Raw genomic sequence first — 24,405 nt, 5'->3', positions numbered from 1 at the left:
TATACCCCCCCATTTCCTATCAGTGTCCTACTGCGTTTCTGGGAATTGTGATCGCCACCAGAGGTGCCTATATGATGTTCATGCACTCATGTCCGTCGTTGAGAATTGAAGAGGGTCTACTTCCTTCATGTTATGACTAGATGTAAACATAGTTCATGTTATCCCGCAGTTCCAAAAATCAAACTTTGATAGATCCATGCGAGGTACGTGATCCAAGAGCGCACTACTAAACAGCACAGAGATCATTGGCATTCAATCCCAGGGTATGTGTTGTCACAAAACCTCTGATCCCTGTCGGTCCCGGGAGGGCGGCAAATCTTACCCACCTGTTCCTTGGCCTGCGCTATTGAGGCACAAGCGATGGAGGGGGGCAATAGCGCCCGATTACATTGGTTTCCTACGCCCCGAGATCTGGAAGAGAGTACTAGTACTTTCTTTTTTGGCCACCACGGCCACCACACCGTCGTGGCGATTGTTGGCGTCAGGGGTTCGGCAAGATAAACTCGGGAACTGCTTCCCTGAGTTCCGGATGAGATTCCGGAAATGTGCTGATCAAGGTAAACCTACAAAATATATGACAGGATTCTGGATGTGTCTCTGACGGTGATAGGTTATTCCCATTGCCACCTGCCAGGTTAAGGAGCACTCAAGGACCCTTGATCCTAGTCCTAGTCAACACCAATCGTACGGAGTGAGTACGTACATACTTCAATTATCATAGCAAATAGACTTTTACATAAGTCGAAGCTATGCGCCGGGAATTCGGTATATATTTCCAGTAAGGAAAACTAGGTTCTATTCCAGCACTAGCCCATTGGATCGATCGGGTGATTTCAATTGAGCCCCCGAGGAGGGAGGCAATTGAGGCCCTCACCAGTGACCACATTGTGGTTAGTATGGCGGATCTAAGGAATGCTTGGGTCCAAACGCCGCCGCTTAGATAACTTGTCGGAGTCTCCCGACAAGAGAATCACCGGCCAATCATGTAGCAGCATGGTCGGCCGAATACACCTTAAGTTGTACTGACTTACTGGCTTCCTTGGAACTGCTACTGACGGAGCCCTCCGTCGAAGCCACCACAAGCCCCGCGGAGATCTTCGAGTTTGAAGAGCCTGGGAGCATGCCGATGGATCATGGATGCAGCTGCAGGGATGATAGCGGGGTAGTCAGGTAGGACTTTGTATGGACCGACGCGATGCGCCTTGATGGGTGCGACTACGGTCTTCAGGGTTGATGGCCTGTACAGTATGGCGCAAGGCGCAAGGCACACGGGCTACTAGTACTGTATCTATATCGGGGAGGTCCTGCTGAATTACAACCTCCCATACCCAGTACTTACTCTCTATTCGTAGGGGTGAACAGGGCGATAACTATCTTCAGCCCGTCAATAATTTTTTCTACTAGACAGACACAGAGAGAGAGAGAGTTATGCAGAACCACATATGGATTCCGGATAACCGTCAGATCATGCGGTATAGCTACGCACTAGTACCACGAACTATCGAACTCGAACAGATCGGATCTCTGATCGCAGATTGCATCTCATCTCATCTCATCTTGCAGGCGTCTCCCAAACACACCAGTGAGGCTTGAGCTGATTGCCCCGCCACTAGCAGGAGTTTCCATCAATATTCCATCGGATACATACATACATACCTACATACACAGGTACCTCGGGGCGATGTACCTACGTAAGTAAGTAGGGTACGGCAGGCGGTGGCTTGATTGATGGTCATGGTTCACGGAGCGGGATGGATGTGAGATCTCATCCTCTCTCCACGCCCTCACCGCCGATTCATCATCCCTGTCCGGGAAACCCGGTCTACACTAGCCTAGCCTACTACATTCACCGCCCATCCCCCGGAGTTTGGTGTGACAATTGCGATGTTGGAAAAAAAAAAAAAAAAAAAAAGGCTTCGACCATCTAGATGATACAGAAAAATTTTGGTTGTACTCCATATCGCCCGGGGGAAAGTGGTCGCCTCATGTGCGGAAGTCTAGTCCCCTACCAATGCACTGGTACTCGGTACAGGCTAATGAAGATAGTGTTCAATAGACAACGGATGGGGAGGAAGCCTACCTACGCAGTCACAGTGTTCCGTACCGAATCCAATTTTGGCCTGAAGGACGTTTTGTTTTTACGCCTTCATTAATTTTCTGCCACATTACAATTTCCGACACTTTCCGACAACTCCCACGACCTAACTAGTTACTTACAGAGTGGTAAGCTGCAAGTAGAGTGTTGTAAACGAGCAAACCCAACCCAGGGTTCTCCCCGGTACGGAGTAGATACGCAATAACACTATAATTCTAGTTGCTAGCACTACTATGTTGTGATTTGGAATTAATCAATATGCCGCGTACACCCGCCCAGCACCTCGTCATAATTGGCTGGGTTTTGATCGCGATCATGCCACATCTATCAAAATCTCAGATTAGGTAGGCTCCCAGCCTCCATAGATACTCCATACCGTTACGGCCGCACGGCGTTTAGTATGGCTCTTTCGGCCGCCGGGCGGCGCGCGAGTAAGTAAGCCCAATCAATCGCCACAAACACCCCCCCCTTCAACCAAACCCTGTGTCACCGCGGGATCTCGGGCACCATTTCCACTGCATCTGTGCTCCGAGACCCGACCGATCGGACGAATCGGGGTTACGTCATGAGAAGGGCAATCCACATCGGTTAATCTATTTTAATTGAATTGGGGCGAGACGGAAGGCCGTTGACTTCGACTAACAATCCTGGAAGAATCCTCGATCGATGTGTATCTAGATACAATACAAATTAGTATCTAGTACGGAGTACCGCATGTCAGTACCTCTCCATGATATCATGTTGTTTGTATTTTTTAAGGGGCGGATCATGCATGGCGCGGCTGGATTTGTGTACACAGTATACCCCCTACTATACATACGCACGTACGCACATACATATGGTATGTAACTTGTACACCTGAGTGCATGCTCGACTCCTAACCCATCTGAGTATCCTCCGTACATAGGCTGAGTAATTTGTACTACATAGACCCGCTGTAACCAGTCTGTCGGGACTCCTAGCGGTGTAAGCATTAAACTGCCTGCAATATTTCTCTCTATGCGGAGGAACTTGGTGCGCTGATTCGGGGAGCCTCCATGATGGCACTCGGGGATTGCCTGCAAAGTGGTACCCGGTCAAGGATTTTGGGCAACTTTGCCATACGGGGGCCCTCTGATAAGACAGACCCTTTCAATGGAACTTTAACTATCAACTTCCCCCCCACAAAACACGCCGGTTTTGTGCTACTATGCCATTGCCACGAATTATAGAATGGCCCAACTAGGGCAACGGTTGTTGTCCTTGACAGTCAGCCGGGAGATGCGATTTTATTCAGCTTTGAAAAGATGAGGCTGAGTTTACCTTTTCGGGGCAAAGCTGAGGCGCTTGGTTTTCGGTAAGCTGCCTGAGCCCTGCAGTATTATTCAAATGAGTATCTACTAGTAGTCGAAGGCAATCGACTGTACCTAGGTAGTCCTAGTGCTGACATGGCTACGGAGTATACGGCATGCCTAACTCACGGCAGCATTACTAGTATTCCCGTGGGTTGTCCGATTGACGCTGAGCCAGATCTCAGACAAGACCAGAGATCATCGTTTTACAACGTCATTATGGCCCTATCATTGATCGGCGAGAAGAGCCGACGCTTGGGTGAGCACTCTGTATGGGGTACGCGTAGGTTCCCCGAGTAGTAGGTAGAGTTTAGTCTGGCAACTCCAGACTCCTTATCCGTCAAGCACCGATCTCTGGAACCCAGGAACGGAACAGTGTAAAACTGCTGCCGTATCGGATCTGGTCCTGATTGTCACTCGTTTTCCCCCTTCTCGATCTGAACCAGCGAACCAGCCAGGGATCCCACGCGGCGGAGCAGATGATCTTGGTTGTTTGGACCCGGAACCATGGTTGCCCGGTGAACTTTAGTCAGAATCTCGCAAGCAACACCCCTTCTATCTAGTTCTACCTTAGTACCTTAGTATTTATCTACTAGGAACCCGGCCATTGGGTGGATCGATGGAACTCAGGGCTTTGAGGCTTGGGCATCGGGATCTGAATCATGACAGCGCTACCAGGCGCAAGTACTTTCCGGGGAATTGTACGGCTGACTAGATAGGCTCTAGAACAACAAACAAATCTTGGGTCCGTATCTGGTGGGTTTTTCATACTTACCCCATGTAGACCTTACGTATCCACAGGACAGAAATGTTTTGTCTCTGCTTGAAAATAGTACAGCTTGGATGAATAATGGGTGGGCCTGGCTGTCGCAATGCTTTTTGAAAATTCTTCGACTTGATTCATGTTTGCCTAACTAGTCTACGTGAACTACTAGGGTATTGAGTAAGTCGTCAGTCGTTTGGTTATTACTTTACTACTAAATTGACCTATACGCCGTATGCAAATACTTGCCCACCCTACGTGCCTGGCTGGCCGTTCATTGTATCAAATACGCCTGTCTTCTTTACTGCCTACTACCAGTTCGGACCGGGTACTCCAGTAGCATAGATCCATATGCTGTGAAACATGGCGCTGAATAATCTATCTACAAGTTTTACCTGCCTGGACATACCTCAGCCAAGCATCTATCCTTTGTCCTGGGACATACCTTAGATAGCATCGATTTCGCTGTTACACGGCCGCAATAGTCAAACATGGCTTACTGACTTCGCCTGCGTGGCTACTTGGTGTCGCAAGGCAAACTATCTCAGGTCCGCACACTGCAAGTTTTCCCGCTTGAGTCGATGTCTACGTCTATGTAGACAGTGTTTGGTAACTGGAGTGTGCCTACGTACTAAAGTACTACCTACTTACCTTACCATACATTCCTTTTCTGTGCGTACATGCATAGGTACAATCCTTTCGTCAGGTAAACCATGTAAGCTGTATGTATATACCTAGGTAAGTATGTATCATTGTACTTTCGTGTATGTATTCAGTACCTTACTGTACCTGCAGACTCATTACATACCTGACCCATGAAGAGCACTGCTTGTATCTCCAAGTCTATATGGTATTACGTAGGAATTTACGCCTCGTGTCAATTCGCGTTGTCGAGATACGATTGGACAAGAAGCGGATTAAGTTTAAGGTAGTGGCTGCGAATTACAGAGCCAGCACAAGTTCAGAGCCTCGATAATCGGGTCCCAGTCTACTAGTAGGCACCAAAGCTACCCTATCATAACCAATGGACAATAAACCCATGGATTCCATCCCAAATCGCCTGTTAACCCCTGGATGGGAAAAGTGCCAACTCAGCCTCCCGCGCCCCCTTGCGATGGAGAGCCGTGAGTCGTGAACACGAGGGGGGAGAGGGGGGGGGGGGGGAGGGGATTGAGAGGAGCCAAAACAGACCGGGTGGGAGAGCGGGAATGCACGGCTGCCTAAATCGGGGATGCTAGGATGCCTTAGGGAAAGCCTCATGCGAGTATGCACGTAAGAGTGCAGACGAAGTGGATGATGGTCGACTTTTCCATTTCATGATTTCAAATTCAGAGTGTCTCACTCTAGGTACGGTTCTGGATGGGTTTGGACTGCAGACTACTACTGCAGTACTTACGCATGCCGTCTTTCCACTGACGATTTTTGAAACTAGCATTCTGAAAAGGATCCATTCTTCCCCGACAGGGTTCGATTTGCTCTGGAACTGTTAGAGGTTTCCCCTACCCAGTGTTCATCCCATTACTAAAGCGTGTAGGTAAGATCCATCTTCCCCCCCCGCCCCTTCCCAACAAACCTTCGGCATCTGCTTCCCAACCATCATCCTGGTCTCTCCCGTATCAAACTCGGATAGTACCCGCGATCTATCGGTCGGTTAGCAGAGCTCATTCCCAAATGGGGTTAGAATTAGCGATCCCACGGGATGGGAGTGCTCATCTTCTGATCTTGGATCCCGACTAGAATGCGATGGTGCCTAGATGGACGGGCATCCGAGATCTCAACCAAGTGGGCTTTCTGCACCGAGCCCCACCGCGGATGTCCCCGCTGAATGGATGGAAGGAAAGACCGACCGAGATCGAACCCCGACCATCTTGAAGATCGGTAAGAGTCGAGACTCGAGAAGGAGTATCGGTAGTATTCGGTAGCTTCGCATTTAATCGAAGCTAGAAGGGTAACGGAAGGAGCGTAAAAAAATTAAATAAAAATAACAAAACTATAGCCATCTGAAGCAGATTTACCTACTGATTGTACCTAGCCCCCGTCTGCTTGTTGTTTTCCTCGAGACGAGAGAATCCTTTTCCCAAACAGAGTGGATTTGGAATTGGCTTCGATCGCCTTATGCTGTGCTACCTCAATGAACTCATGACCCACTTTTCGATCATCGGGAACGGTTTAGGGGAAGTTTCGAGATCGCAAATCGAGATCGATGCTCGGCAAAAGGGCCGGGGTGTAGCTACCGTGCTCTGCAGCGCGCTGAACTCTGCGGCTGGGTCCCGTGGGTGAGAAAACAGGTTTTTGATCTGTCTATTGTTTGTTTCTTTTCTCCCATTTCCCTTCATTCCCCTCCCTCATTTTTTCATTCTTACACGTTTTACCTTTTTTTGATCTTTGCATTCTTGGGGGGTTTTTTTTTTCATTTTGTATTCCTAGGAAGGGTGCCGGGAGTCCAATACCGTAAGCACATCTGTGCTTTGAAATCTCGTTTCAAGCTCGAATACTACTAGGTTATTTAAAGTGCCGATTGATTAATAAGTGATATGACAGGTAGCTAACCAATTAAATATCGCGTTTCCCATCAGCTTCAGGTTGGTAGTTTTCAATTACCATATAGAAATCTCCATCTGCAAGGAAAAGCGATGACAGCTGTCATCAACCAGTACTTATGTGTCATCCGGGTTTGTCCATGATTTCTTCTCCTCGGACACTCTCGCAAAGGGCACCAAGAAGGCAACTAACTACTCACATCGCCGGCGCCTCGACTAGCCACTAGCCGAGTCTCGCTTATCAGACCAAACGGAGTACGGAGGACGTACAGGAAGCAGGATGCTCTGCCCACTGCACAGGTAAAGTAGGGCTAATGCACCTATGCTACCTGTAGTACTACCTATGCTGTCCTATGCTGTGGAGAAGATCGAGGTTGTCACCGAACTGCTCCGTCACCCGATATGGAAACACTACGCCGTCGTACCTATGCATAGAATGCAGTGACAAGGATGCGGAAGCGCAAAGAATTGCGGTGCTGGCCCGCTGGGGTGAGGTGGCTATGCAGTCGCATCAGACATACATACGCCATACATGAGCCTGGGATCCGTGCTCTGTCCTGTGCAGTTGTGGTTGTCTTCGATCAGAATCCCAATGGACACTGTCGCGTGCGTCAGTCGGCGCCCTTGCATTAGCTCGCCCTGTTCTTGTCTGGGCCAATCGTGGCATGCCACTCTAAGATGTGGCGTACTTTATCTGGGACTTATTGCACATATTGCATACATACCGTGTGCTCTGTATGCTCTACATGTCATACCAGTGTTGACAGGTAAGATATTGGGGTAAGAAGCTTAAGTTTGGCGTATGGGTTCAGATTAGCAGGGCTGTCATGACCTTTCCATATCGGGCATTGTATTAGATCGGGGATTCTGAGTGGTTGATTGTCGCAGTATCTGATGAACGATAGCCCCGGCCATATGGATGTGTGCTGTCATATATCACTTTGATAGGTTCACGTTTTCATCATGCTTTGCCCCTCCTGCCTTTGAAGACCCTGGATGTTCTTCCTGTCTTCCGGTGGTACAGGCTCCTCCTCCTTACTGATTGTTCATATGCAATTATTGGCGCGAGCTTCGTGTATATCATATTGCTTCCTAAGATACCATCAGAAGGCCAGTGCTTCTAAGATCATGAAACTGACAGGTGTATTCTCACTTATCCTCATGTCACATCGTGTAGATATGACAGAAGGTCGATGATTATACCTGGTCTAGGGTGATATGATCGAGAATCATACGGAAATACAAGGCCTGACACAGAATACTGTATCTTTAAAAAATATCATTGAGATTATGACATCAGAAACTCGGGTGAAGTGAGTCTACTTATGTCCATCAATAGACATCCGATGCTGGATCTGTTGTCATAATCTAATGAGTAGCTTCTGATCGATGGCCTGCAAAATGTTTCCTCTGATAGCTGTTAGAGTCGAAGCTGGAAGTGAAAGGGAGAATCCCTCCAAGCCTATATATCCGATTCTTTGAAGAGACACCGAGTCTCTATCGTGAATGATCTCTATAGACAGATGGCAGGCAATGGTCACATGTCCGTATCTCCGTTTCCGGAAGGCCTGCGATAAGATAAGAGGAGTCGAGTGTCATCGTCACGTGCGGGAAGCTCCCCTCCTCCATTGACAACATAGCAACGCTCTCCATCATCATCGCCTTCGGCTTCCTTGGTCCATACCGATCTCGAATCTATCATGGTATGAATTTGACCATCCTGCGATCAATCCTTCATCGAGATAGACTTGCATCCCACATCGAGGATTTGACTCCTCATTAGCCAAGTTGACATCATCCACTCATCACCTCAACACTATTCAACCAACCATTTCATCCAAATCCATTGACCATCTGAAGATGACGCCTCCTCTCGTACCTCTTGCGGAGATTCCGACCGTTTCTCTGCTTTACAAGCTGAAACGTCTCATCCCAGCCCCTCACCCCCTCGCGCAGCCATCCAAGGCATTCAATGACACCATCTCCCTGATCCGCAACGACATCACCAAACTGGAAGGTGTCGACTGCATCGTCAATGCAGCAAATACATCCCTCCTCGGAGGTGGTGGGGTAGACGGTGTTATCCACCGCGCTGCCGGACCCGATCTGCTGGACGAGTGCCGCACTCTCGACGGCTGCGACACGGGCGATGCCCAGATCACTTCCGCCTACGAGCTTCCCTGCAAGCGGATCATCCACACCGTTGGGCCCATCTATGAACTTGAACGGCGAGTTGGTAAAGAGCGCCCGGAGTCGTTGCTGCGCAGTTGCTACCGTCGCAGTCTCGAGGTGGCCGTGGAGAACAACATGAAAAGCATTGCATTTTCCGCAATCAGCACTGGCGTGTATGGATACCCCAGCGAAGCAGCCGCCCGGGCGGCCCTTGACGAAACTCGGAAGTTCGTGGAGAATCCGAGCCATGTCGGGAAACTTGAGCGCATCATCTTCTGCAACTTTGAGCGCAAAGATGAGATCGCTTATGAAAAGCTCACTCCGTAAGTGTGATGTCTCTATCGCGGGTAGTTGGCACATTCTAACTGAGTCGTCGCTCTAGTTTGTTCTTTCCCCGCGAAGATCAGGACCCTTCCATCGATAGCGACGATGCCGAATCCCAGCCAGAATCCGATGGTGAGTCTTTGAAATCAGCAGAGATACTCGCAGCCAAGTTGCCCGACCCGCCAACCGTGGACCCTGCCTTGAACGGAGAACCGGACACTAAGAAACAGAAGGTTGATATCGATCAAAACGAACCGAGCGGTAAAAGCAACATGGAGGATTTCTCTATCAAGTCGGACGATGACTGGGAGGAGGTTGATAAGTCAGAAGATGGCCGCACCGAGAAACTGGAAGATGAACCGGTTGAGGTTGACAGGCCCTCTTCTGCAACTGACGTTCAGAGCATCCAGTCCAGTGGGATCATCGACATGGATGGATCGCACATGTCGGACAGCCTCCTGGCAAAGGATTGGTAGTTTGTGGTGCTAGTCACGCATTAAATAATGATGAACGTTTTTCTTGTGCTTGGCGCTGGGCGGGTGCTTTTAATGGGTAGCGTTTATGGAAATGCAAAGCGGTTGCTTATGAATGGTTACTGATACAAAGAACATCTCTTCATGACATTATTTTTTATTAAGCAGGATAGTCAATAGCATGTCTCTACTCTTGTTCTTAAATAATTCCACTCAGCGGTATGCTAAGCCCATCATCCATCATTGTTGGACAATTTACCCGATTCGGGGCTATGCAAACGGTGCAAACAAACTGATGATATCAGGATAGCAATTTGACAACCACGATCACCTCAATGCGACAGAACCAAATCCCAGCCATTGCTCCCCATTGACCTACAGCCTTGCAACTCGGTCTGCAATAATATTACCTGGCAGGCAATATATCCTATTTCCCAACTAGAACCCCTCCCTCAAACCCCTCAGACGCGTTTCAAAACCATCCGCTCAACGCCGACAGACGACCCGAACCGACCGCCGCATCGCATTGCAGGGCAACCTAAACCCTCCCCAAACCCAGCTCCAACACTTCCAGCAATGCCGCCACCTCCCTCACCACCCCCGCAACAACAACCCAAATTCCGAGTCCTCTCCCCAGAGCTCGCCCAAGCACGTCGCAGCTCCCCCTTACAACAATCCCCGCCTGCAAGCTCCCAGCTCCACCCGCAACCGCAACCGCAACCGCAACAACAAAAACCACCCCGACCCTCCTTCTTCAGCCACCTCCGCAACAGCTACACCTCCCTCCCGCGGCCTTTCCGCCGCACGTTCCGCGTCCTGGGACCCCTCCTCCCCCTCCTTCCCATCGGTCTCTTCTTCTCCGAACATGTTCTCCAGGTGATGTGGGTGCGCGGGCCCAGCATGACGCCCTACCTGAACGAGGACTACGATCAGATGCAAACGAAGAGCGATATAGTGCTTGTGAATATGTGGGGAGGGGGCGGGTTGTGGCCGTGGGAGAGGAAGAGGAGGCTGGAAAGGGGGATGTTGGTTACGTTTCGGTTCGTGGAGTCTTTCTACCTCTCTGCTTTCTTTTGTCTTACTTGGAGTCTTATTGTGCCCTTTGGGTGGAGATACAAAGGTCGACCGGTTTGGGGTGTGCATTTGCTAACGCTCGTGGTTGTGGTTGTGGTTGTGGTTTTAGGTCGCCTGCCAACCCTCGTCACATGGCTATTAAGCGCATCATCGGATTACCTGGGGATCAGATCACCACGCGAGAACCCTGCATGAAGGAGACGCAGATCGTGCCGTTTAATCATGTTTGGTTGGAGGGTGATGCGCAGGATGCGAGGAAGACCATGGATAGTAATACTTACGGGCCGGTGAGTATTAGTTTGGTGACGGGGAGGGTTCTGGCGGTCCTGTATCCGCGGTGGAGGTGGTTGGATTGGTCGGGCTGGGAGAAGGGGGTGGTTGAGGGGGATGTTGAACGTAAGTTTGGCGAGAATTACAGGCAGGATGTGCGCAATCGGGTGTTGAAGGAGGCTGTGAAGTTGGAGAGGCCGCTTTTGGAGTAGGAAGAGAAGATGGATTATGTATTATTATTATTATTATTATTATTGTTGGAGCTTGTATGTACATAGGATACTCTCTGTCTTGTGTAGAGGTATAGAAGGAGCGTGTAGCGTAGCGATAGATCTGCCTGCAGAAGAGATGATTACTATACTCAAATGTCTTTTGTACTTGCTATGTTAGGTGATTATTCGCACATCCTCCGGCCGATCCTCCTGTAACCGGTCAATTTCCGATGCTATACTCAACACCCATCGATCCTTTTCGACTCGACTCCGGGCTTTAAACACGATGGTTCGTCCATGGACTCCAAGAGCTGACACGTGCTTCAGTCTCTGTTTGGTCTGTCCCTTGATTCCATGCTCTCGCGCTCGGAATAGGTTCTTCTTCAGAGGTTGCCATATCACGAACGTAATTGCGGTGTCCTCATCACTGTTCGTGTATACATCTGGCGAAAGGTACACCCGGGGCAAGGAACGATGTCCTGGATGGTTGCTGTCGAATGTTTGGTTGGAGTATAACTGGTCGGAGTCCGTCAATAGACCCGAGTAGATGTAACAATCGTTAAGGTCGATAGATGTCTCCAAGTTCTGGTGTATGTGAGGAATTTCAACACCATTGCGCCTTCTTAGCGAGCTTCGGAATATGAGCAATTTTCCGGCTGATAGAACAACATGGCATAGCTTAAAGGTGGAGTGGCGACGGGGCTTGCGAAATAACTGCCCGGACATCTTGGTAATATTAGTATTGGCTGGGTACCATTTCGACAAGAGAGCATGCTTACATTGATTGTCCGACACCCTGATAGTGTGCATATGTTGTGCAGTAATGGTGATGCTTCTGCCTTTTTTACCTCCCATTTCTTGCCGAACTGTCCCATGATAGACTCCAGTTCCTCATCGATTCCCAGAAGCTCCTGGTTGCGTCGACGAAGAGCCTTGAGCTCGGCCGCGTCGGTCGCAATGCGTGCTTTCCAGTATTTCACCAGAAAATCGAGTCGCTTCATCCATTCGTCCTTGGTCGCATCGTTATATGCTTGGAAGCGGACAACAAGCGTGTTATCTAGGACCATTTCGAAGGTTCTTTCATCATTGAATTGCTGTGTTGCACCATCATCCCGGCGTGTGTCTCTTGCCTCGGGGTTGAATTCGACGTCTGGCCCTTCCCGAATATTGGGATCAGCAGGACAGCTATCACGCCGCACGTGTCGTACTTCCTGTACCCTACTGAGGTCAATAAAACCATCAGCATGTTCAAGGTTATGAATGTCTCTCTGTCGTTGAACGTAGGCCTCCTCGTCGTATTTTTTTATGTGCTCTTTGTTGCCATTGCACAGCCAAGAAATCTCCCCATCCTGGAGTGGATATGGGTCAATATCATAAGAAAGAGGTGATGCGTCTAGGATTTGTTGCGTTGAAGGCAACTCAGACTCATCACGGGATAGCTTTGGAGGTGCTGGAGGTAGCGATCTTGAAGGTCTGCAGAAAAACAGATAGTGGTCCTGGGTGAAAAAATATAGTCGCTTGAAGAACATTTTGTTCATCCGTTGATGTACACCTCTTTGGGATGTAAGACGAACCAAGAAACCTTCCACGGGCTGAGGCTCGTCTTCTTTGCGTCCATCATGCTTGATATATGTGGTATAATGCTGTTTGGGCCGTAGCTCAAGATCATGCGTAGTGTACATAGCAAGTGATCCGTACATTTTCTCCTCATTGGCGCCAAAGATCCACTCTAATCGATCGTATCGTTTCCAGGCAAGGCCCATAATCTCAGTCTTGGACCACTGGTGCAGTACCTCGGCCCATTCGGGACGGTCTTCAAGCATCTTAAGGCAGCCGCGTATGATGGCTTGAGCAGCCGAATCTTCCTGGGCTATGGTTCGATTGATTAAGCCTGTGTCCTTTTTCTGCGAGCCAAGGGCAACCTCTAGCTGTTCAAAAGGGTTATTGAACACGAGAGAAACACCCAAGTCTGGGACATGGATTGGAAGTGAGGACGGACGGCGCCTCCCCATGATCTGACACAAAAAGGTGAACCATTCAGCGGCGTGCGCGGACGACCTCGGCCGTACTATATAGATCTTAGTCCCCCGTTTACAGGGACCCCAAAGAACAATTGACTTGTCCAAGTGCGAATAGAGATTGACCTTGATCTTCTTTCGACCCAAGGGTACCTCATAGCATGGGGAAACCCGAGAGCCTGCTTTTTGCACCTGGGGTATGACACGGGTCTTGTACATCTGGAGGGAGAATGGCGCATCTTCGTCAGAGGCCAAGCGGCATGCCACCAGATATTCTCTCCAGTGATCCACCACCCGAGTTTCCATCTTGTAACTGTCGTTTTCCGAATAGTCGTCCGGAAGTTTCTCTTGTACCGTCTCCTCAATTCGAACAAGCATCTTTTCCGCCTTTATGACTTCTCCTTCTTTCATCTTCCGCCGGCGCGGCAAGTTGCGCGAGAACTTGGCTTGGGTCCTTGATATCCGAGACAAGACTCTTTGCTGTTTATCTAGGAGATTATCATCCAGGTTGTGTTTGGCTGCTTTTCTGGAAAATGGAAGGAGGGGCTCCTTTCTCGCACGCCGTCCATTGCTAAAGGGTTCCTCCTCGGTAGTTTCAACTTCGGGTTCTTGTTGCTCAAGATTCATAGATGAGGTAGCAGGAATCCGTTGTTTTCCTTTGGAACGCGACTCTGGCCTTAGCAATGCGGTTGTGGATCCATAATCACTAGCAGGTGCCATGGGGCTTAACTGACTGGCTCCATGATGGCTTGTGGTACTTAGCGTTTGCTTGTTTGGACCTTGCACAGATTGCTCCGGATTTACCGTGCTAAGACCCGAGGAAATCATGCCTGTGTCATTCTGGTCCAGTTCTCTCGCTGTGTAGTATGCAGAGCTTGCATCCTGCCTCCCAGTGGATGAATCCCAATTGCGTTGGTTGCTGTCCGATGCCGACATAGAATTGTCTGAGGCAGTGGTAGTAGCGTGAGATATATCATGGCCCTCGGCAAGTGTGTAAGGCACAGTGCGAAGACTTCTCTCCGGATGTGCTTCTTGGTCACTGGTCTCATCATCCTGCTCCCTCCCAGCTCCTTCATCCTCTGTAGTATCTGTCAAGGCACCCTGTTCTTGTTCCGACGTCGAAGGGTCCTGATCGGCCTCGGAGTCATCCGAATATTGCGCAACAATTGGATCGGCGGAGAAGGTGACGGTTTTGGAGGAGTATTTGCCAAATTTTATTCTCGTCTTCCACCATGACTTGCGATGGTTCTGTAACCAGCCCTGGGGGATTGGGCCGATGAAGAACCTCCGGCTGGTCATGTGCATATGATGGGGGGAAGCATAGTGCTTTGTGGGTCAGCACCTTCCTGAACAATTGTAGCAACGCTCTAATCCATACCAGTTTCTCGGCAGTATGCGAGTCTGGTTCCAAGCCACGACGCTGAGTGGGGTGGAACACGACATGTTGATCAGTCGCCATGCCGTCGCTGGCGGGCTGATCTAGGGATGGTCGATTGGTCATGGCATTGCCTGTTGCACTTGGAAGGGGAAGCACAGAGAGGATGAAGCTGTTATGTCCTACAGAAACAAAGCAGGACAAAGAAATGTAGGTCTGACAATAGCAGGATCAGCCAGGAACCGAATCATGGTGCGTGCCAACAATTGGGCGTCTTTGCCAGTCCAGTTGGAACTGCGACTGGAAACGATGACATCACTGCCGCCCCGTGACAGAAGAGGTGGCATTTGCAGTGTTTGCACAATGTCTTACCTAATGGCTTATTGGTCAGGGGCGGCCGACCCGCTCATTGGCCTCACCGCTTGCGTGTCCCGCTCCTGGCGGTGTGTATGAGCGTGACAGTCCAGCCCGTTGTTGTTGATAAACTGCCGCTTTCCCCTCCACGTTTCCTTTTCCCCTGGACACTCCTGGACCCCTGATTGTATTTCACTCGCTTCCATCCTCTTCCCATCCCTTTTTTTTTCATCTTCGTATCCTTTATTCTCCCATCAAAGCACAATGTCTACCTGGTTCGACCAACAGAAGAAGTCCTTCGCGGACGTTCCCATCGGTGCTGACAACGGCATCTCGACCACCGAGTTCCTCGAAGCCGCCGAGTCTCTCACCACCTTGTTCGGTATGCCATTGGTTGCAAAGTCGAGACTCGTCGGACTATGTTGCTAATAGACTACCTCCAGATGTCCTCGGATCCAAGGCTTTCACCCCCGTCAAGAATGACCTGACCGGCAACATCAAAGTACGGATATCATACCCCGCAGTCAACAGGAGCGGAAAACTAACCCATTGCAGAAAGTCAGGGAGAGGCAGCTGGCTGCCCCCGCTGAGTCTGAGACTCTCCAGGCTCTCGTTGTGAATGAGCTGAAGACCAAGAAGCACGTCGCCTCTGAGGGCTTGCTCTGGCTGGTGAGGTATGTTTCACCCCGCCGTCTTCGTAGTCCAGATGGAAGATGAGTCGAGTTACGCATGCTGACGATGTATCAATTCCATAGAGGTCTTGACTTCACCGCCCAGGCCCTGCGTCACAACCTCGACAACGCCAGCTCTGAGCTCTCCAACTCCTTCCGCGAGGCCTACGGCAACACCCTCAAGCCCCACCACTCCTTTGTGATCAAGCCCATCTTCTCCGCCGCCATGTCGGCTACCCCCTACCGCAAGGACTTCTACGTCAAGCTTGGTGAGGACCAGGGCAAGGTCAACGAGTCCTTGGACCGTGAGGTGGTTGCCCTTGAGAAGAACGTCGCCATCCTTAAGGCGTTCCAGGAAACCAAGGAGGCCAAGTGGTAGATATCAGGAATATTTACTTTCAAGTGAGGGATGTCTGGCATATTACTGAGCGCAGTTTTAAAGATGTATATATTTCTCTGAGAGTCTGAGACTACTTGCATGGTAATTAGATTTTTGAATTGCGCAACACTCGTCGCTACGAGCAGGCCATTGTACCCTCCGCTAAGTTCGTAAATCGCGCATATATCTCATGCTACCTGAACATGACATGCCAAAACAAAAGCCACGCCACTCTTCTATAAGAAGCCAGAATTGTTGAAACAAGCGGTGTCCGTCGTGTTGGCCGATCCCCGCTCGCACTCTATTCATCCTGTGACTAGTCCGCTAATGAACTGGATTGCTGCAGAAATCCAGCGACTTTCCCTTTCCGCTTTAGGTCCAACCTGGCGCCGCTTTTTGCTCACTGAGCGGCCCGGAGCGTGGGGGGAGCACAGAAGTGCGTGTCCTGAGCAATCCCTGAGCGATCTCGGATTGCTTCGGGAGTAAACACTAGAGAAAGTGACTATTATTCTGAGAGCTTGTCTGAGCTTAGTAGCACTGGTCATATAATCTATTTAAACTGTGTATAACTAAAGTTATATATCTTACTTCACCACCGCCGGAGTGCCAGTTATTTTTCTGATTCTTTATAAATATTAAGTCTTATTTTAATAATTATTCAATTCAAAACTAGATATAGATATACTACTGTAAGAGATGATATCCGCGGGATATACATACTTACAAGGGTAGTAAAGCCCACCTCCTCCCGGGTGTACTTGAGTATATCATATATGGGATTCTAGGGGTCCGCAGGTAACTGCGGGTAATGTAAGCCTTTTGGCTCAGTGGCAACAACTCCCCTAGGTTGGTGTCTTACAGTCGGAGACAGCATGACAAGATGAATTGAACTGCAAGCCCGGGTCTAATCAAAAGATGGGTATCTATACTTCAATATGCACCAATAATAGCGCCGCCGCACGAAATTCATGGACATGGTCTAAGAAGGGCTGCCAAAAGACCGATGAAGCGATTGTCTTTTCTTGAGGTTAGACGATGCCCTGGCGTTTACGTCTTATCATAATACAAGTTGGCGTTTTCTCTTATCGTCAATACAATTCCTATATAAAACAAGAATTATGTAGGAGTTGCCTTATGATCTATTATAACTAGTCCGCACTCACAAAGGCAGTAAGCCTTGCGAATTGGCCTCCACCACTACTTCTTGATGTCAGAAAATTGCACATGTTCGCAAAAAGCAGCATCATCGTAATTCTTCGAGACGTCAAAAATAGTCTCAGAATTCAGACATATCGAATATAATAGCTTATTCTTCTCCCTGATGTAGCCCATGATTGCTGAATTTTGCGCTTATAAAAGAAGTCTTCTGAGCATATTTGGATGCGCAATAAGTTTTTGATACCCTCACCAGGGAACCAGACAGATCAATTAAATTGGCTATATCCCTAGACCGGAATCACTAAACCAAAACTGATTGGTTAATCGGTGCAAAACACTAGTTCATTGTTCGGTGATTCAATAAAGTAAGAAAGCAAGAACTCCCAGGATTGCGAATGGGATCAGATACCCGCGCATTGACAATTGGACGCATGAAGGAGACGAGTACTCTCGAGTGATATATAAAAGCACAAAGAAATGGAGACCCGACTGACAAGGAGATTTCAACTTACATAACACTAACCGTACGCATCAGTTATCAGATGATAGGCATTGATTCAAGACAGTAAGACCATAAAGCGACTAGAGCACATTAGCGAGGAGTTTATTCATCTTTTCCCTCGCAACATGTTTAGCATTGACTTTCGTCCAGAAAGTCTTAGTCTGCTGGCACGCCGCCGCCGCCTCGTCCTCGGCTTGGGCATTCGTCATCTTATATCACCCCAAGATACTAGTCTCATCCTTTAATATCGCTTGGCGGAGGTCTTGTGTGATTTGTCTGAATATAAGAAACTTGATCACAGACTCCAATTTCTGGAAGATTCGAATAGTGCCGGGCCGAGTATTCAAGACTAAAGTGACGAGGACGCTTATTTGGGCTTCTGTGAACGTCGCGTTGTTGCTATAAAAAGTGAGTAAGATGACAATTGTGCGGGTATAGTAAAATTATATGATTCTCAAGAGTTGATCATTCCCAATCAATAAAATATTAACTCTTAATAACGCTGCAAACATCCGCCATTATTTCTTATATTTTATATAGTATGCTGAGATCTTATTGCGACGGGATTGCTACGACTTTGATATGCAAGGATTGTTATGATAGGTGTTCAGAATGTAATCAAGAATATAGGTACTGACTGTCTTTGGAATAGAGGCAGGGCAGTGCTCCTTTGGATGCCTACAGATCTTGTAGTAATTGAAATAAAGTATTATCAGTCCAATACGCCTCGCAACCGGATCAAGGGACTTATCCCTCTTATCTCTATTAAGTACTCGCAGGTACTTTACTATATCTTCTATACCCAGCCAGATGATGGGAAGTCCCAGTGCATGCAGGCCGAGCGATATATTCTTGTCCTATTCATCCAGAAGGGGCCACAGTAGCTCGCGAGAAGCCTGCGAGGAAAAGCATTTGTTCGCTTCGAATATCTTCTTAAGTTGTTTTTCGGATAAGTTCGCTCCGCAGCAGTATTCCAGCAGGGCGAGGATTGTTGGATCTGATTGCTTTCGCAAAACGGATCTAATTCCTGTGAGTCTCTCTCTAGGGGAAGAATCAAAACATGTGGTGTCGGATTTTGGATGGCAGCAGGTTGTTCTATTCAGCATATGTGGAGGAACAGTTTCTGCGGGTGACGCAATTCCAAAGCCGGGATAGGAGGTGAGAAGAGCTTTATCTGGAGGGGTGCATATAGCGCTTTTATTAAGTACTGTATCCATCTCCAAAGGTAGCTCTGCTTCACGTCTGGGAAAGTGACTGTAACCGTGTGTATTACCCATTTCCGAATTAGGGGCGACATCGAGCGGGATGTTATCTGCAGGGTTTGACAATCTGGATTCGCTCATTGGTATGGATGGCGGCAACGGACGGGATAGAATTGGCCGAGTTGCGGTAATAGTACGCTTTTCTTCGGAGAGGAAATGGTTGGTATGATCGGAAGCAAAAGTAAGAAAACTGGAATGAACATGCTTCCCTACCTGAGCACGGCAAAGGCTCATCTGGGCCGGCCGCATGCATCTCAAAGCGATTCACAAAGCCGGCGTTTTCAAGCCCAGAGCCGACATGAGCTATTTGAAAGCTCTCTAGCTGTCTAAGGATTTTAATAAAGAACTCAAAGTCTCGAACAAGCTATAAAAAATAAAAATAAGCTGTCATCCCGATTCTGCACGAACTAAACTTTCTAAACTGCTTCTCTTCCAGAAACAGAGACATTGCTCGAGGGTCTGATCGCTATGGCACCAGTATTCAGTGGCTGCAGATCTCTGGGAAGAGAGGACCTACCTCGAGATCAACCCTGAGTTGTAATAGATCCATGCAATTAGCCCGGTGTGAGAACAATATAATCTTCTGCTCGGTGCCCAGAATGTGCCATTGAATAAATCCCCCCTTTTGAGCCCGCATCAAAAGATCCGTTTTCCGTGAATCATCGGGCCGTCCAATCTGCCCCAATAATTTACCAAGATAATAGACCATCTGACTGAAGTTGGCATTATATAAAAGCCTTTTGAGCACACTCACGTGTAGGCACATATCCTCGTTCCAATATTGGTCATGATTTTGGAGGTCCTCTCACGAGGTAAGTTAAATGGAACTGGATCGAATGGGTGCTCACTTACCTGAAAGCCGACCGTTAAATTGGACATGATGGTACCACCAGCCTTCCGGATCATTTAATAAAATTATCAAGGGCGTAGACGTTAGTAGCTAGGAGTGAAACAAATCGACTGGGCGGAGGGATGCATGAATATATCCTCGGATGTATGACTGGGCTGCTCTGCATAGTGGAGAGCCGGATTCTGCGTCGAATCCTGAATTTGGTTTAGACTGAATACATGGTAAACAATTTGCTGACACGACGCAATTTCATGGATATCAGTCACACCGGACGGCTGTCAGTTGTATTGAAAGATATTGTACCTTGACTCGTTTCTCGCAACACTTCCCGCAAGCTGAAGACAGACGCTTCTAGATGACGTATCATGCCGGTCACGGCTCCCAGTGTCACTCCTCTGAATCATATTCACATCTACTTACTCACATCTAGAAGCCGTGGCCCTGCCATTTCTTACGGTCAATTGCTGCTTTCTTGACCCAGATTATGACTTTCAGCATGTCAAGATTCAGGACCATTCCCCAAACCATCGCACGGGACACGGCTCTAGGCGCATTGTTGACTTCCTCCGACATGTGAATCACGCCATCAAAGCCTGTTCAAAAGCGAGCATTAGAAATTACTCGGATATCTTGATAGAAGAGCATCTGGAGGCTTACTACTCAAAGTGAAGGCCGCCGTCAGCAAGCCAATGGAAAAGATTACCCCTTTTTTGTGCCATTCACTCTGATCGGTGACAAACTCAGTCCATACAAACTCATTTGTGTGGCGCTGTCCTAACACGACCATGACAACCATAATTGCTGGATAAGAGAGGATATGGATGACTCCTGACAGCACTTCGACTGGTGCCAGAAGACGTCGGGCAAATATGTTGATTAGCAATGGCAGGAACAAAGCGGCGAAGACAAGAAGTGTTCCATGCCAATTCTGTGGTGTATAGGAAGGGCAGTTCTGCAGTAGGCGTCCCTGAATTTCAGTGCCAACTAAATATGGACCAACGGCAACATTTGCTCACCATGCGATAGCCTATACGTTGTCATATACCTTTGTCAGAACCTACTTGCAGCAATACTTGCAGCAAATGATCCCTCGGCTTACCAGCTTACCGTGACCCAGCCTGTCGGGCAAAGAAATGAGTCAGCCGGAAGATGAAGCTTTAAACCACAGCCCGGTGCAACTCACCTTGAAGAAAGCCAAGAAATCAAGGGGCAACCGGCGCCAGCTCGTACGTCCAGTGATACTGAGCGCCAGCCACAGGATTCCTAGGCGCAGTGGTAAGATAGTTGCATATGGGCACATAGTGTCATTGGTAAGATGATATCACGCACATGGATGCCATCTCGGCAATCGAGGGAATCAAACACAAAGAGCCGGCGAAGGAGAAAATCAAGCCGTATATAATTGCGACGGGACCACCGTTGAGTAGTCCCGCATACAAACTAGATCCTAATAATTCCCATGATGCTTGTAGAGTTGCAGAAAATGCAAGCATGGGCAGAAAGCCTAAGTATATCTGTGGTGTATTTGTTTTTAGCTCTCGCGACTTTTCAATACATCTTTGCGTACCTCAAGTCGTGGCTTTGGTCGATGCCGATAGGAATATGGGAGTGGCGGGTCCTTTATGCTCATAGAACAAAGATTGTTGCTTCGACCACCGGATATCTCGACTTGATTGCTGTATGCCATGCTTGATGGTGGTGGACTATATTTCCAGGGAGAATGTGGAACTGGCAGAGAATGTGAGTGAGCGGGGGGGACTACAAAAGACACCGCTGGAGGCAAGGAAGTGGAAGCGCATGTCATTCAGGAAAAAGCAATGGAGCATGCTAACTTTCCCACAGGGGCAAACGCACTGTGTAAGTCTCCGCTTCGAATGACGACCGGGGATTCAGCCGACCTGCAGGAGACAAACAGCCAACCCGTTCTAGCACGAGGCTTGTAATCAAACTAGACAGGGAATCCATTCTGCTGTGTGACTTTCTAATGCGTATGCAAACTGTGCAGTTCAACCTCGGCTTTTCGACACGGAGCTGAATCATGCATATAGTATATCTTCTGTGCGTATGCCATGGTGCTGGAAATTAAACCGCCCGGGATGCCCCCTGTCTTTGTTGGAATCGGCTACCCAATGGCATACTTTCACCCACAAACATGAGGTGAATCCAATGAAGCCTTGAAGTAGTGAGTGAAAAAATTTCTCCTGTCGTGGAAAGGGCGAGCAAAAGTTGTCTGTCTCAACGTGCAATCCTTCCAAGGCACATATATGATGGCTTAGATTAACTAATGCTCGACATGCCGTCCTTTTCATCTGAGCTTCTACCCCCCTTAGCGACAATCACATCCGACAATCGAGGTCCAATCCTCACCATAATTGCGTTTCCTTTTCTGTTTATTACTCTAATTGTGGTTGTGGCCAAGATTGGATCTACACTTTACTAGTCATGATCCCATTTCTCATGCTCTGGAGTGTGTAAATGGCATTGCAGAAGCGTCTCCAAACCTTTGCCGCCTTTTCCTCACGACTTGTGTAAGAGATCTCGACCGTGATCTATCATAGCACTCATTAAAACAATGTGGAGTGTGGTAGCAGTGAGTATAACAGAGCTGGCATACCTGCCGACATACCTGCATTCGAGCGACCCAACGTGTGTGTGCCCTTAATTCCCTGGCCCGCGAGTATAGAAGTGGAGTGGTTGGTAACATTGACAACTTTTTCAGGGACGGTCGTGAATGTCGACATATGTAACGAGTAATTTATATTTTGAGACGTACATTTTTTTCGAAGCCAACATCGCATGCGCTACTTACAGACTCATGATGTACCTAAGCATAACTGCCGCCTGCATGCCTTCCATATATCGCATACTGAGCAGCCTCCGATCCGGATTAAATGACGTTCGTGTATCAGATATCGAGCTTAACACAACTGAGAGGGATACAAGCTCCGGTACCAAGTCCGGGGACCAGGTTAGCCCCAGTCCTCGAGAACGACGGCATTCAGCTTTCTTTCCAGGCTTTCGAAGCACCGATCTTTTCACCAGGGATGACGACATGACGCAAGATGGGCTATTGGCAATACATTATGTGTGCCGCAGAGACAGTGAAGATGCAGTGAGCACAGAAAGCACCAGACGGTTGACTGAGACGGACGGGATCGGAAAGATTGTAGATGCTCAAGTACTTTCAACTGAAGAGTTGGTCTTCTGCAAAAAGAAAAAGAATACAAGTTGGCCGATACTGGACAACAGCATATAGGACTCATAGAACTTTTTCATCATTACATTGAACCATGCTCTGGGCTGCTCTAAATTGGGAGTATATCTGATAATAACCTTATCATCTTTTATACCTCCTAGGGCTCGAAGTGAGCACAAAACTGTTCAAGACGATAATCATGTCTGCTTCCCTTGGGTGAGCCATTCCATCTATTTAGTGGAATCCTAAGGCCCTTCGGACTCTATTCGAATTGTCGGTCCGTCCAATATCACAAAACCCAGCGGTCAGCAAGGGCTCCAACTAAATTTTTATCTCTCCGTACTGTCGCCGCATTGAAGCTATTCAAGCCTAGTAAAGAAAGAGCCACGGAGCGATCAAAGTACAGGAAATGGAAGTAATGTTGTGAGCAGATAAATTCCATCTGTCGTATTCCTATACTTTTCACTCATTCGGCTGTGTGCAAAAATTAAGACTTGTTTTCAAACAAAGTCTAACCTAATAAAGCCTCTGGGCCCAGTTGCGGCTCCATTCTCGCTGTTTACCGATTATGCTTTGGCTCAATAGAAACTATATCATACATCCTGCATGCCGGGGGATTCCACTAAAAGCAGCTTCGGGGGTGAATATGACCCTGATCAACCAATTTTGATTAGGTCTATGGGTAATTGTAAATTTATGTATGTACATGTATGTGAATGATTGTATCTGTAGCTTTTCCCCTGTCTGCCGGTCTCTAAGCCCAAAATATTATTATGGAGTCACAAATCACATCCATAACTAGCAGGATACTTTCAATCCTAGATGAAAAAGGGCCGGGGATAAAATTATCACCTCAACTAAAAGGATGATCGATGCGCTATCTAGATTCCCAGAATACTAGTCGACAGGATAGATAGGGGCCAAATGCTTAGCAAATCAAGCAATGGCAGCCCACGGGTCAACCTTTTTAGATACGGTGGGCAAGGGTGGGCGTAAGTGATAACTATGGTACTACGGTACATACGTACATACCTACGCAAATTCGTTAACTTTACCTGAGTCTGGTATAGCAAATGCTCTGATTTGGTAGGCTGAGGTAGAGGCTAGGGATCCGTAGCCCAAAGGACTAAGGAGTAAAGACACTAGTCCAGGTCACTAGAGCTCTGAAATTTTAAGCGAGATGAAAACTTACCTAGGGACGGGTAATCATTAAATTCCCATCAGAATGCAAGTGTATCGAAGTTGAATATGGTTTGGTAGAGACCGCGAATTAGTAGTAATTGACAGACAGTATCGGTCAGGTATCTATCAATGATGTCGAATTAGATCCATGGTGATCCAACCCTCTGTTTTCGATGGTTTGTTTGTATCGTGCTCTCTCCGTGT

General features: G+C 48.2%; 8 protein-coding genes across 8 annotated transcripts; 4 read left to right on the top strand and 4 right to left on the bottom strand.

Annotated features, from left to right (window-relative positions):
- Positions 1–202: 202 nt before the first annotated feature.
- BO70DRAFT_2985 (uncharacterized protein) lies at positions 203–677 on the top strand. The gene is made up of 2 exons (XM_025539606.1): positions 203–557; positions 611–677. The coding sequence occupies exons 1-2, from the start codon at positions 266–268 to the stop codon at positions 637–639; spliced, it is 321 nt and encodes a 106-aa protein (XP_025403856.1). The 5' UTR covers positions 203–265; the 3' UTR covers positions 640–677.
- A 221-nt stretch (positions 678–898) lies between these two features.
- Positions 899–2,963, bottom strand: BO70DRAFT_375885 (uncharacterized protein; the record flags this gene model as incomplete). Its single annotated transcript, XM_025545089.1, has 10 exons — positions 899–1,238; positions 1,340–1,374; positions 1,581–1,609; positions 1,665–1,687; positions 2,085–2,120; positions 2,218–2,302; positions 2,365–2,419; positions 2,739–2,769; positions 2,820–2,876; positions 2,932–2,963. 10 exons carry the CDS (start codon positions 2,961–2,963, stop codon positions 1,049–1,051), a joined length of 573 nt encoding a protein of 190 aa, XP_025403855.1. The 3' UTR covers positions 899–1,048.
- A 5,400-nt stretch (positions 2,964–8,363) lies between these two features.
- BO70DRAFT_357254 (macro domain-containing protein) lies at positions 8,364–9,876 on the top strand. The gene is made up of 2 exons (XM_025541994.1): positions 8,364–9,224; positions 9,284–9,876. The coding sequence occupies exons 1-2, from the start codon at positions 8,590–8,592 to the stop codon at positions 9,699–9,701; spliced, it is 1,053 nt and encodes a 350-aa protein (XP_025403854.1). The 5' UTR covers positions 8,364–8,589; the 3' UTR covers positions 9,702–9,876.
- Positions 9,877–10,044: 168 nt separating this feature from the next.
- On the top strand, positions 10,045–11,347 carry BO70DRAFT_357253 (putative mitochondrial inner membrane protease subunit Imp2). The gene is made up of 2 exons (XM_025541993.1): positions 10,045–10,738; positions 10,882–11,347. The coding sequence occupies exons 1-2, from the start codon at positions 10,275–10,277 to the stop codon at positions 11,252–11,254; spliced, it is 837 nt and encodes a 278-aa protein (XP_025403853.1). The 5' UTR covers positions 10,045–10,274; the 3' UTR covers positions 11,255–11,347.
- On the bottom strand, positions 11,299–14,756 carry BO70DRAFT_357252 (sporulation-specific 71 family protein). Its single transcript, XM_025541992.1, has 3 exons — positions 14,651–14,756; positions 12,034–14,598; positions 11,299–11,980 (listed from the first exon to the last, which is right to left on the bottom strand). Exons 1-3 carry the CDS (start codon positions 14,729–14,731, stop codon positions 11,429–11,431), a joined length of 3,198 nt encoding a protein of 1,065 aa, XP_025403852.1. The 5' UTR covers positions 14,732–14,756; the 3' UTR covers positions 11,299–11,428.
- Positions 14,757–15,145: 389 nt separating this feature from the next.
- On the top strand, positions 15,146–16,184 carry BO70DRAFT_357251 (GLTP domain-containing protein). The gene is made up of 4 exons (XM_025541991.1): positions 15,146–15,383; positions 15,445–15,503; positions 15,557–15,675; positions 15,757–16,184. Exons 1-4 carry the CDS (start codon positions 15,266–15,268, stop codon positions 16,049–16,051), a joined length of 591 nt encoding a protein of 196 aa, XP_025403851.1. The 5' UTR covers positions 15,146–15,265; the 3' UTR covers positions 16,052–16,184.
- Positions 16,185–17,791: 1,607 nt separating this feature from the next.
- BO70DRAFT_383778 (uncharacterized protein) lies at positions 17,792–19,896 on the bottom strand (the record flags this gene model as incomplete). Its single annotated transcript, XM_025545606.1, has 7 exons — positions 19,491–19,896; positions 19,187–19,295; positions 18,591–19,116; positions 18,394–18,473; positions 18,285–18,348; positions 17,941–18,110; positions 17,792–17,904 (listed from the first exon to the last, which is right to left on the bottom strand). Exons 1-7 carry the CDS (start codon positions 19,737–19,739, stop codon positions 17,792–17,794), a joined length of 1,311 nt encoding a protein of 436 aa, XP_025403850.1. The 5' UTR covers positions 19,740–19,896.
- Positions 19,897–20,249: 353 nt separating this feature from the next.
- Positions 20,250–21,123, bottom strand: BO70DRAFT_348539 (uncharacterized protein; the record flags this gene model as incomplete). The annotated part of the gene is made up of 5 exons (XM_025541616.1): positions 20,250–20,416; positions 20,481–20,807; positions 20,840–20,850; positions 20,931–20,941; positions 21,007–21,123. 5 exons carry the CDS (start codon positions 21,121–21,123, stop codon positions 20,250–20,252), a joined length of 633 nt encoding a protein of 210 aa, XP_025403849.1.
- Positions 21,124–24,405: the final 3,282 nt, after the last annotated feature.

Source organism: Aspergillus heteromorphus (genome assembly GCF_003184545.1).
Source record: "Aspergillus heteromorphus CBS 117.55 chromosome Unknown BO70scaffold_1, whole genome shotgun sequence".
In the NCBI taxonomy this organism is placed as follows: Eukaryota; Fungi; Ascomycota; class Eurotiomycetes; order Eurotiales; family Aspergillaceae; genus Aspergillus; species Aspergillus heteromorphus.
Note: the sequence above shows the minus strand (reverse complement) of the source record. Positions and strands in the feature narration are given on the sequence as shown.